The sequence below is a fragment of the Xyrauchen texanus genome, chromosome 28, assembly GCF_025860055.1.
Source record: "Xyrauchen texanus isolate HMW12.3.18 chromosome 28, RBS_HiC_50CHRs, whole genome shotgun sequence".
NCBI lineage: Eukaryota > Metazoa > Chordata > Actinopteri > Cypriniformes > Catostomidae > Xyrauchen > Xyrauchen texanus.
The window spans coordinates 13,060,034-13,073,219 of record NC_068303.1 but is presented as its reverse complement, the minus strand read 5'-3'; the positions used below and the strand labels follow the sequence as shown (position 1 = coordinate 13,073,219).

At 37.1% G+C, this 13,186-nt stretch overlaps 1 protein-coding gene across 2 annotated transcripts in view; it reads right to left on the bottom strand.

Moving 5' to 3' along the window:
- Positions 1–13,186, bottom strand: part of LOC127622408 (transcriptional protein SWT1-like) — a 37,285-nt gene that overhangs the window by 13,732 nt on the left and 10,367 nt on the right. The window contains exons 5-15 of one of the 2 annotated variants that reach the window (XM_052096512.1): positions 11,901–11,945; positions 11,686–11,815; positions 11,478–11,579; positions 11,012–11,200; positions 10,754–10,847; positions 10,315–10,466; positions 9,738–9,892; positions 8,207–8,345; positions 6,279–6,421; positions 5,985–6,130; positions 4,285–4,428 (exon numbers count right to left, since the gene is read on the bottom strand). In XM_052096512.1, coding sequence (XP_051952472.1) covers positions 4,285–4,428; positions 5,985–6,130; positions 6,279–6,421; positions 8,207–8,345; positions 9,738–9,892; positions 10,315–10,466; positions 10,754–10,847; positions 11,012–11,200; positions 11,478–11,579; positions 11,686–11,815; positions 11,901–11,945 — 1,439 coding nt within the window. The remainder of the gene's footprint in view (positions 1–4,284; positions 4,429–5,984; positions 6,131–6,278; positions 6,422–8,206; positions 8,346–9,737; positions 9,893–10,314; positions 10,467–10,753; positions 10,848–11,011; positions 11,201–11,477; positions 11,580–11,685; positions 11,816–11,900; positions 11,946–13,186) is intronic. The other variant, XM_052096513.1, reaches the window with a different exon arrangement.

The window sequence follows — 13,186 nt, the reverse complement described above, 5'->3', positions numbered from 1 at the left end:
GTACATACACACACGTACACTGAATTCTTTCTATCGGTAACCTACAACAGATGCAGACAGAGCTGAAACAGAGACACTGGTGGAGAGACAGTGAATGCAAAAATACAACAGCGTGGATTGCAAAGAGAGGGAGACGGTGGGGAAATAAGAAGAGAAGTAGAGTAATTAAATGGGCAGGATGAGAAAAGCCAGAGAGTAAAAGCCATTTTAGCAATACAGTCTGAATTATGCATACCCTTCTTCATTCAGGGGGCATGGATGACAGAAAATAAATAGCGGTTCACACTTGTGTGTGTGTGTTGGCTCTGATGACTCATCTGTCAGCCTTCCGCACAAAAAAAAACGACTCCAGCCATATCCATGGCAACCGCCCCTATTCTTCCTTCAAACCTTGTCTTCACTGAAACACTTCCCTCCATTTCTCTCGAATGCAAGGAGATGTAAATACACAACAATGAAAATGCAGCAAAAACATACACCTAAATAAAACCTTAGAAATAAAATAAACCTATAAGAAAGACAACATGCACCTAAAGCCCATAAGAACATTATGAGAATGACTATCAGTCAGTGGGGACCAAGCAATCAGCATTAGTGAATAAGAAAATAAGGTTGATGGGTAAAGGGTGACATCACTTCAGGCAGATTGCTAATATAGTAGAAGGGCATATGGTTCCTTCTAAACATGTGACTGGGAAGGAGAACACTTCTCTGATCTCATAAATGAACACGTAAAATCTCCTTTTCCACTATATCAACTTCAAAAAGACAAACTAAAATAGACAGCATAAAAATAGTCCCTCATAATTAAGCCAAATCCTATGAACAAGTGAGCAAATCAATTTGCATGCACTGATGCATGAATGTGGTGTCTTTTGCGATATAATCAAACATATAATCAATTAGGCTGACAATGCAGCACAAAGTTTCACATAACAAATCATTAATTTGCAGTTTGTTCCCAGAGTATGCTTTAACTCCTCTCTCAATTGAACAAAAGCCTCACTGTGTAGCAGTGCACTATTTTATGCATTGAGACTGAATAATTTATAGTGAACTCATTCACCATAGTAGTACTGAAAATAAGGCACAAAAGATTGCTCAGTCCAACATTATTTGTCCCTAATACTATTATATAGTACCTGCATGAAACTATGTTCATATTTTCTGTCAGTTCAGAGTTAATTACTTAAATGTTAGTGTGTTCTTCACAGGAAGATATTCTATGGCTTCAGATGACTTAGAATATACACTCACTGTGCAGGAACATTATACTGACAATGGGTAGGGCCTTCCTTTGTTCTCAAAACAGCCTCAATTCTTCTAGGCATGGATTCTACAAGATGTCGGAAACATTCCAATGCGTGATGCAATCATGTCAACATGGAACCGAATCTCAGTGTCTGCAAATTTGTCAGCTGCACATTCATGTTACAAATCTCCCGTTCTGCCACATCCCAAAAATGTTCTATGGGATTCAGATCTGTTGACTGGGAAGGCCACTGAAGAACCGTGAACTCGTTGTCATGTTCATGAATCCAGTTTACTTTTGCTTTGTAACATGGTGCATTATCATGCTGGAAGTAGCCATTAGAAGATGGATAAATTGTGGCCATTAAGGGATGCACATGGTAAGCAACAAAACACATATAGGCTTTGGCATTCAAGCGATGATTGATTGGTATTAACAGGCCATAAAGTGTGCCATTGACACAAGGCAGGTTGGCTCCAAATCTCTGACCTTACCATCTGTGTGCCCCAGCAGAAATTGAGTTTCATCAGACTAAGCTACATTTTAACAGTCTTAAAGGGGTCATATAATGCCATTTTTGTACAAGTTAATATGAATCTTTAGGGTCTAAATGAAAACTTTGTAATATACTTTTATTAAAAATTCTCATTAGTATTTTAAGAAAACACAAATTTTACCTGCTCAAAAACAGCTTTGTTTTCAGCACGCCGTTTCAGTGCATATGAGTTTAAATGATAATGAGCTTTGGTCACCCCGCCCCTTCTTAGCAAAACCAGCTTTATACTGACCCTCGTTTATAAAGCAGTCTGGTGAAAAATGATTCGCGCAAACATGAACGCATTGACGTTGCTCGTGGGGAATATTCCCATTGTAAACAAAACTCAGCCACTGCATCTTCAGCGGTTCAGATTTAGGAACATCAAAATGACTGCTGTGTTCGTTATTACACCGAAGAACAAAACACCACAATCGCTTAGGCGCCATTCTGCTCCAGTGTATCAACAATGATGACGGACTATGATTGACAGCTCGCTCACGAGCGAGGGCGGGTCTGTGTTGAAACACTGCTGTCAATCAACAATCCTGGGAGGGGCGTCCGACCGTGTGACGTCACACGGTCGAACGGCTCGATTTGAGGCAGAAGAAAATATATAAGGAGATTAAAACAAAAACACTGGATGGATTTTTATCATAATAGGATGGTTGTGTACAGGCACAGCCAACACACATTTCAGTACAATCAACTTGAAAAAGTGCATGTACCATTATATGACCCCTTTAAACTGTCCAGTTTTGGTGACCCTTGGCCCACTGCAGCCTCAGCTTTCTGTTCTTGTCTATCAGAAGTGGAACTCGATGTGGTCTTCTGCTGTTGTAGCTCATCTGCCTCAAGGTTTGATGTGTTGTACATTCTGAGATGCCATTCTGCTCACTACAATTGTACAGAGTGGTTATCTGAGTTATTGTAGCATTTCTGTCAGCTCAAACCAGTCTGGCCATTCTCTGTTGACATCTATCGTGTTTACCTCCGCAGATCTGCCGCTAACTGGATGTTCTTTGTTTTTGGCACCATTCTGAGTAAACTCTAGAGACTGTTGTGCATGAAAATAACAGGAGATCAGCAGTTACAGAATATTCAAACCAGCCCATCTGGCACCAACAATCATGCCACGGTTGAAATCACTGAGATCACATTTTTTAATAAATTTTTTGATAGTTGCATAAATATGTAGGTGTACAGGTGTTCCAAATAAAATGCTCAGTGGGTGTAGCACAAAAGTCATATGGACTACTTTTATGATACTTTTGTCCTTTTTGGAGCTCGACAAATCCTGGTCCCCATCATCTTTCATAGTATGGAAGAGAGGAGCTTGGACATTCTGTTAAACTTCTCCTTTAGTGTTCCAAGGAAGAAAGAAAGAAAGTCATCTAGGTTTCGAAGTCATGAAATGAGGATGAGTACAGCACCATCTGATTCTACTGCTACAGTTGTTTTATTCAATACCACTGTGTGTGTCTGTTCTGGGGTGTTACATGTGTGATATACCACTTATGACATTATTAACACTTTGGCAACCAGGAACGGGCTATTTGACAATCCCAATGTAAAGATCTTCATACAGGCTACTTTCCCAGTTCTATAAAACTGAATTCAGAATTATAAGAGATGTATTATTTATTACAAGTCCTTGAATGATATAAGCAGGCAGTTAAATATGCCAGAGAGGGCAAGCAATTTTAAGTCATGGCTGCTACTGCACAGAAAAATAAAGAGCTGTTTGTGTGTGACTACAGCTATGACATGCTCCATCAACCAAAGTGACTGCTCTCAAGACACAGAGATCTTAATTCAGATGAAAAATTGCCACGTCACAGTTAAGATGTCCCTCTTCCCCAACTATAAGTCATAAAAGCTACAGGAATGCTGAGCAATAGAAGTGAGTCACGCAAACTCATTCACACAGTATCAGGCCTGAGGAGAGTTTTAAACGGAGTATATCCTGACTATTCTGAGAATAAATAATAGGGTTGGGAACCAAGAACTCATTCTTATTAAGAATGATACTATCTATAAAAAAAAATACATTTTTATTTAATATATAGCTAGGGCCAATTATTGGATTGCATTTATGTTGTCTCTGTTCCGCATTCAAAAACACATTATTATTGATTCCTTATATCTGTTCTTTTGAAATCTGATATGATCTCATTATTTGGCAGCAGAGAGCTATGGGCAGTAAATTATATTTAGAATACTTATATCCACATATTTGTTTATCAAAACAACTAAATAATTGTTAATGGAGTTGCTAAGGAAACAAAACCAGAAGAGCAATTGGAATCAAAACCAGAATCATTAAATTCTTTACGATTTCCTTCCCAAATAAATACCCACCTACCTATGTCCTCTGCATACTCTGGTGACTAAGGACACAAACTGAGCCAATGCCGTTAGGAGGCACATGACTGGAATTTTAATAGACTCTGCTGAGACTGCACGGTTCTGTATGATTTTATTAGTGTGTGTGCACCTCTGAAGATCCTCCAGTAGCCGTTTGATTGCAGTGGAGAGCCTCTGCAGGCAGGAGAGGGCTTCTTGAGGTAGTGGTGAGGTGGGCGGCAGGCTGGGTTCGGTGGTTCCTGGATTGTAGTGTAATGCTGAGAACAGACCCGAACTGAGAAAAGGAAACAGTCAGAAAAAGATCACAACACTTTCTTTTTGTGTCTCAGTATAGCAGCAGTTTCTGGAACTGTTTTGTTGTTGACAGTAAGAGCTCAGTGGACAGTATACACCTGATTTGAGATGAGCACTCTAAAAAAACAAGACATGTTATGGATACATGACTTGTCCTTCAGCGTTTAATTTAAAAGTTAATATTTTAACAAAGCATGTTAATAAATACCAACATTAATTACACAGCAGTCTGTTTCCCGAAGCACTGATTTTTTCCATAGTGGAATTAATTAAATGATAACTTCTAAACTTTTAAAGACAGACATACCGTGAGCTCCGAGGTTGATATTCAATGGTATATTCTTCTGTTAAAGCCATCAGCCTGCATTATTTCAACTTTTATGTTGAATATACACATTTATGCTGAATAACTACACTACCCGTGATCCAGCAGAGAAAGATCCACCAAAAAGGGAATCGTGGCCAACAAAGTGCGACAAACGATGCTCAGTATTGACCGCCCACTCCAATTACATAATGTAATCTTAACTACTTGTATATATCTGAATATTTTGCTATAAACTTACAATATAATGTTTGTATATGGTTAAGTGCATAAGTTTGCAAGATATTTACAATTTAAAAAAATATATTATTAAAAACAAAATATATATATTGTTTAGTACGAAGCTGATGAAGCTATTTGACACAACAGATATTTAAATATATTTCACAAAACAAAACAACTAAATGTATACAATTGATCCTGTTTAAAAGTTTACATCCTCTTGGTTCTTAATACGGTTTGTGTGTGTTGATTCCTCGATGATCAATGACTGATTGTCTTTTGTGATTGTTTTGCATCAGTCCCTGCTTTGTCCTAAGCAGTGATGCTGCCCACTGTTCTTAAGAAAATCTCCAGGTATTGCTCATTCTTTAGTTATTATATTCTGCACATTTGAGCTCTTCCCAGCAGTAGTTATATGATGTTGACATCCAGCTAGAACAACTGAGGAACTCATACACAAGAATTAGAAAAGGCTCAAAAAGGGTAATTAACAACCAAGAGGATGTAAACTTTTGAACAGGATGATTTTGTGTTAATTGTTATTATTTTGTTTTGTGGGATATATGTAATTATCTCTTAAATAACTTCTGAAGGGCAGTACTAAATAAAAGAAAATATGACAAGAAAAAGATATTCACTAAATTTACACAAATTATCCTGTTAAAAAGTTTACAGGATATTTATTCATTTATTGCAACTTATTAATTAAATCAATAATTCTTGACAATATTGTAGTTAGAGTTAGATACATATCTGTAACAGACACACAAAACAAAACATAATTTGTTTTATTCATAAATTGTTATTGTTTATCAAGTTGTTAACAGACAATGCCTAGTTAAAGTGTTTTGAATATAAAGGTTAAAGCATGTTCCTGTTATTTACTTATTATAGTAACAAAAGTTTGAAAGATATTATTTTATTTTGAGAAACATATACAGTAGTTACTACTCATACTCTAATACTCTCTTTCCCATTCCATCTCTCACCTTATCTGACACACATTGTTCCAGATGAATTCAAACATTGCCCAAACTTCTTGATGCAACATCTGAGAGGACGGAGCTACACCCTCCTCTATCTCTGCCATTAGAGTGTCTTCACTGTCCTCACCCTCTATTGAAGCCTGCGGAAACTGTTGGAACACACACACACACACACACACACACACACACACACACACACACACACACACACACACACACAAACGGTCATCTGTCATCACACAATTCATGAGTAATAGCACTTACACAATCATCCACTGTTAACGTGTTGAGACTGACCTGTAGTCTCTGCTGTAGAACATGAAGGGTGGAGAGAGCCTGATCCACATTAACGCTGTACCTGGATCTGCCAGCCAGTGCCAACAACAGCTCTGCAGCCTTTCTTATAGCATTGAGAACAGATATGTGCTCTATTGACCTGTCTATAGAAAGACATACCGAGAAGAGAATATTAAACAAGTTCATTTTTCACAATAGAAATTAATTCTTCAAGGGATAGGTCACCCAGATTTTCTCACCCTCTTGTTTTTACAAACCTATATGACTTTCTTTCTTTCATGGAACACAAATGGAGATGTTAGGCATGACAGCCTCAGTCATCATTCAATTTCATTATCCGGAAAAAAGACGCAATAAAAGCAAACATGGACTGAGACTAGCATACTGCCTAGTTTGTTGTTTTGTGTTCCCCTGAAAGAAGAAACTCTTCTAGGTTTAGAAAAACACGAACGTGAGTAAATTATGACATCATTAAATTTTTAGGTGAACTATTATGTGATGTAGAATATAATATAATTCTAGAATAGAACAGTATCTAAAGTTGAATATAATATAATTGTAAAATAGATGTGGGAAGCAAACAAACGTTCACAAATGTGTTAACAACTCTAAGTGGGAGAAAGAAACAGAATGAGACATAGTGTCCATTTTCCAGTTCAGACTAGTTTCTAAAGGTCATCACCTCTAGGCCACTCACCGCAAACCCACACTGAGAAACTTGAACAAAAAAATGCACACACACTAAAAATCAGTGACAGGCACTCCCTTCAACCTAGACAAACCACAAAGTGCAGTAAATCACATTTAGGCATGAACAGGGGGCCCCTGGTACTTTTCCACCCTCCACTATTGCACAGACTCTTAAAGTACACCCCATTCCTGCCTCTGTCGAGCTGGGCTTACAGCCAAAAGGCAGCACAGAAGAAAGGCACAGTCATAATCCTGCAGCAATGATTGACAGAATGCAGTCAAACTCATAACTCTGCACACACACACAAACACAACACAAAACAAGAACAGTGTGTGTATGATCAAAACCACATCCTCACACGTGCACATACACACTCAAACACCAATGATACTGGTGTTTAGTGAGGAACATACAGCATAATGACATAATGAGCAGTTGAAGGACATACAAGCAGCCAGCAGGGGGCCCAGGCAGCATTTAAAATATCAGTTTTGTCCTTTCTCACAAAAAGATTAGCCTTATGTGAAAAACTTAATAAATACATATTTAGCTGATGTAACATTTTCAGTGTTAAAATACTTCTACACCAGCTTAATATTCAGAGACAACTATAAATAAGCCATTAAAAGATTCATGTTCTTGAAAACTGTAAACATTATCTCTGTGGCACTATAATAATTCCTGTGTTTGTTTTGAGAGCCCGCTTAGACCCCAACTACCCAACTGGTTGATCAACAGCAGGCATTACATTGTTTATTTTTGCAATTCCATTCGGTGGTGCTAGTTTAGCAGAAATTACATACTTTAGCTTTAAACATTTAATTTGAGGATGCAAAGTGTCACACAATAGAATAGAGATGAATAAAAGAAAACACATTTTAATTTAGAATAAAAATCTGAACAGAATTCTAGGATGTAATTGAATTTTAACCAAACATATATAATTCTAATACAGAACAGATGAGAATCTAATTAAGTATATAATTATAGAATAGTACGGAATTCTAAAATAATCCAAATTCTAACACGGCATTAAGTATAATTCCAGAAATAATAGAATTCTAAAACAAAATTCTAAAGCAGACTAGAATATCATTCTAATTTATAGTGGCATAGAATTCTATTTTCACATGTTTTTTATGGATAAAAATGTCTACTAAATGATTCAAAGTAAATGTATTCAAACTTTTGAGTATATGACGCATAACACTAAAGCTGTCAGACGTACTGTATGTACCTGAACAGAGAGAGTCACTCAATGACTTCACGCAGCTGAGCAGGTTCCTCTTTATAATGTTTCCAAATACAGCAATCCAGTGCTTCTTAAAACACTGGAGTATACCATCCAGACTCCAAGGAGGTTTCACATACACTATCTGCAAACACAAACAGACAGGCCGCAGAGCATGGAACACAGAAGTTGGGAATTTAAAAGAAAATCTATAGTCTATACTCAAATCACACCTCAGTTATAAGATTTGTGGATGATTTCTAATTCATCTGAGGCCATTCAGAGAGAGCTGACTGATGTATATAAATGAATAGAGATCAGGGGCCGGATTGACAAATATGTTTTTAAGAAAGAAATTAAGAAAGTTCTTAGGATAAATTATAAGAAATTTGTAAGAACATTCTTAAGTGCATTACTTGAAAAATTATTAAGAAATATTTTCTTAAGTTCATTTTCTTAATTTATTTCTTAAGAATAAAAAGACAGGCTTTGAAATTGTCTGATCAGCTTGCTAATGGAGTTGCCTTGTCTAATAGCCTACAACAAATTCAATACTTCAACACTGGTAAATTGTAATGATAAATGTATCTATTAACCTTTTTTGTTTTTAAGTAGCAAGCACCTCGCAATAATTGTTTTGAATGTAAAGTGCGTGAGTGTTAGTTTAACGACATTAACCGTCATAGGAGGATATACTTTCTGTTAACCACATGATAACTTTTAAAGGAAAAGAAAAGAATCATAAACTTCAGGAGATAAGAGCTGGATGTTCTTTTTGAGGAAATTACTTCAAGGAAAATGTTCTTGATAATAATATCACGTCGGAAATTAATAGGTGGGTAAATGGGAAAGGGTGGCAGAGGCTGTCTCCGCTGTGACCAACTCCAATAGGGATGTGGATGGGGTGTGAAAAAGAAAGTCTAAGCTTTCTAATGTTACAATTATTATGTTTCTATGAACTCTAAATATTGCAGAGAGAGAGCATTATATGTAGCACATCCGTTTGAATAAGCATGATTGGTCATCACATTAAGAAGCTTCAAAACAACATTTATTGTTTGAATTTGGTGATAACATTTACATGGTTTACAAGCTGAAAATAAAAATATAATTAAACACAAAACAGTCAAAAAATGTTTGGGTCAAAATGAACATTTAGAAGTAAACAGCCCATTACGACTTGACTCAACATGAAAAACCCAGTAAATTCATTAAACATCTTACCTTTCAGAATTGAAGACAACTTTGAGGTTATCCTAACTTTAAGATGTTATTTACGACGATATTTATGAAAAAGACATTTTTGAGAAATTGAATGCTTAAGTTTTTTCTTAAGAACAATCTTAAGAAAAAAGATAAGAACATTCTTAAGAAGTTTATTCGGGAATACAAAATATTTGTAACCTTTTCCTTTTACAAATTAAGAGGATAATGGTAGTTAAGTATCCAGCCCCTGCTCTTCTGTGACTTTATATAAACGTAATATGAAATGTATAGATAAATTAGCTATCAATGGGTGAGGAGAGTGCAGTGGTACCTCTAACCACAGGTCTCCAAAGGCAGCCTTCATCTCCTCCTCCAGCACCTGAGACAGCACCCCCTGGAGGCAGGACTCCAGTGCAGACACACACTCACTAAGCACTCTTTTTTCCACTGCACTGTTCATTCTCTCCTGTCTTCCTTCTTTCTCTGCTTCATTCACCAAGGGAGTGGAATATGGCAACAATTTAAACTCAGGCGTTAGTAAAAACAACATTTTGAAAAATATAAAATGGTTTTCAAAAGGATAGTTCAACCAAAAATGAGAATTATGTCATAATTTACTCACCCTCATGTTGTTCAAAACCCATACAGCTTTCTTTCTTCCATAGAACACAAAAGATGCTATTCAAAATTACAACCTCAGTCACCATTCACTTCCATTGTATGGAAAAGAGATGAATGAAAGTGACATCTTACATCTTTTGTGTTCCACAGAAGAAAGTCATGTAGGTTGGGAACAACATGATGGTGAGTAAATGATGCCACAGTTTTCATTTCTGGGTGAAATACCCCTTTAATGAACCAAAAACATTTTGAGCCAGTGCTTTTGGATGCAGGTATCCGTAGCAGACCTTTTGATACCGGTCCAGCAGAGGGAAGCACAATGGGGTGAGCATGAGTGTTCTTTACAATTGTAGGTCTGGTTCCCTCCACCTCCAAGTCTGCCTTATTCAAGGCCTTAACCCCACTAAACAGAGCCTTGCTGCACAAGTTCTTGTCATTACTACAGAGAGACAAAAGACAAAGAGAGAATTTATATGAGCATTAGGAAGTTTTGTCCTCTACTTTCAAAATGAACATTCTTCAGGGTGACACTAATGGCTGAAACATAATCACTAAATCACATGATATTCATTCATAAATGTAAACCATATGGTCATCTTGCAATTTATTAGCAATCTAAAATGACAAGACAGATTGAAAAAAGATGGTAATGTCCTTAACATAGCGCAGACACGCCTAGAGGTCAAACAGAAGAATGGAGTGTACATACTCCATTACGCTACATACGTGCAAAGAACAAGCGCTCCCTCTGGGTACATAGCCTGGTACTGCAAACAGCACTGCAACACTCTGTCATCATTATTCACAACACCAGGCTCACCTAAGGTAGAGAAGGGACAAGGCAAAGAGACTGAACACAAATTCACATGCTATATTATATAGTATGCCAGATTACCAGATTGTTTCAATTAAAATATCCTGAAAAGTAAGCAAACAGCAGTTGAAATTACTGATGCATCTCAGGATAAGAGCAGGTTCACTCACAGACAGCTTGGGAGGCCAGCTGCATTGACTGGCCCATGAGTCGAGGCTCTTGATTTTTCAAGCAGCAGTAAATGTAGTGGACAGCTGGCCTGGCTTTGTCTTCCACCTTACTGGAGAGTCTACCACTCTTCAGAGAGTCCAACTCCTGCAGAACCACCCATGGAATCAACAAAGTGGGAAACCCCAGTGCTGGAATGAAGATGAAGGGGACATTTTTCAAAATGTTCAAAAGTAAAAGAGTGAATCAAAAACTATAAACGTTATATTTGTATAGGTAATAAGGGGATGGATAGAGGATAATTCACCAAAAATTATATGATATGATAGGTGTGGGTAAGAAACAGAACAATATTTAAGTCCTTTTTTTACATAAATTCTCATGAGGGAGAGTAAATGATGAGAGATTATTTTATTTTTGGGTGAACTATCCCTTTAAGGCTAGAGTATTCTTTCCTTCTCATCTTACCACCAAGACCATGTGACCTTATCTTCTTCACAAAGTCCAGGTGGCTGAGGAGCACATTGGTATCCAGGACGATAAGGAGGTCCTGTTTATGTTGTTCTTCAACTGTGCAGAATTAGAAAGAAAATCACATTGAAATCACACACAAAGACACAATACAGCACATTTAGTCCTTCCTTTTTTCTTTTTTTTTTTTTTAAGGTGACATTACCAAACGTCATGCTGGCACCCTCTTCTGGTGGGTCTATGTCCATGCAGGTGAGTTCTCCACAGCTCTCCACCAAGTTAACCTCTAGAAGCCTCTCTGAGCGTGCCAGATACAGCTCCTCGACCAGCTGCATCTAAACAGTCAATGAAACAGAATGAGAAATATAAAAACAAGATACACACAAGATTACATTCTAAAAGCTGAGGCATAATGCTAACCTCATGGTCACTGTCAAACGTCTCTGCTTCTTTCAGAGGAGTTATCTGAAATGGTACAAAAGAACTGTTAAAGAAATTCAGACCACAGCCACACTAAGTTTGAAAACTCCTTTTTCAGTTTCCTTACATCATCATTTCCCAAAGTATGCATAAAACTATATTATAGAAAATAAACTATATTATATAAAGTATATTATAGAAAGCATTTCAGTTTTTAGGTGAAGAAAAATGGCTAGAAAAATGGTGTGGATGCGTAAATGTAGCAAAAGCAATGCATTTTCAGACAAAAATGTATTAGTGTGGATGTGGACCTGAGAATGAATTGAGGTCATAAATATATCTCACCATGATACTGTATTTTACAATATTTATTTTTAAAAATAAATGTTGTCTTCATTACATTGAGGTTATTTTTTCCTTACATTATGCAGGTCATTGTGTCACTCACAGCATCATATACTGTATGAGATGAGCCAGTCTCCATCTCTTGGTGAAAAACTTTGTGAAAACAACTTCATGATTTCGTCTCTAATAATATATTCATTTAGGTGGCTTACTGTGAAGAATATTCCTACTAGGCCTATGTGTCACCACATGGAGTTCTGGAGTGAATAAACCCGGTTGCATTTAGGAGTCCTGGATAAACTTCTTACGGTACAATTTCAACGGAGATAAAAGTCATTAGAAAATTTGCAAGTCGATATTTTTCTATACGTCTATGTCCCGTTTGCATCTCTTGCATCAGCGAGGGTCAGACTAATATTCTTACACTTTGACTTAAACCTTGTATTATGCTGCAGTTCATCTGGCCAGTAACTCCACTTTAATTACTTGGCTAAGCCCATTTTACTCATGCTTGGCCAATGCTGATTTGGACCCTCAGCAGGAAGAAATAAAAAATAATAAAGGCACAACCCCCCATTTTGCTACATCCTTTAAGTGTAGGACATCCCAGCTGAAGAAAAAAAAAAGTTTAAACCAGCCTAAGCTGGTTTCCTGGTCTACACTGGTGGCAAGCATGTCAAGGTAATCTGCTGGTTGCCAAGCTGAAAAGTGCTCCAAACCCCTCTAAAACCAGCCAACAGACCAGTCTGACCAGGCTGGGAGACCAACAAAACAGGTTTTGGCTAATTCTTTACTGCTTATATATGATTTTATGATATTCTGATTTCAGGGTGACCTAGGCCCAAATTTAAAAAAATAAATACTATCTAGGAAAAGATATTGACCAAAGGTCAGATCACCCCCACATTCCCCACAATCACTGTAAGTTAGATTTAAAGTTG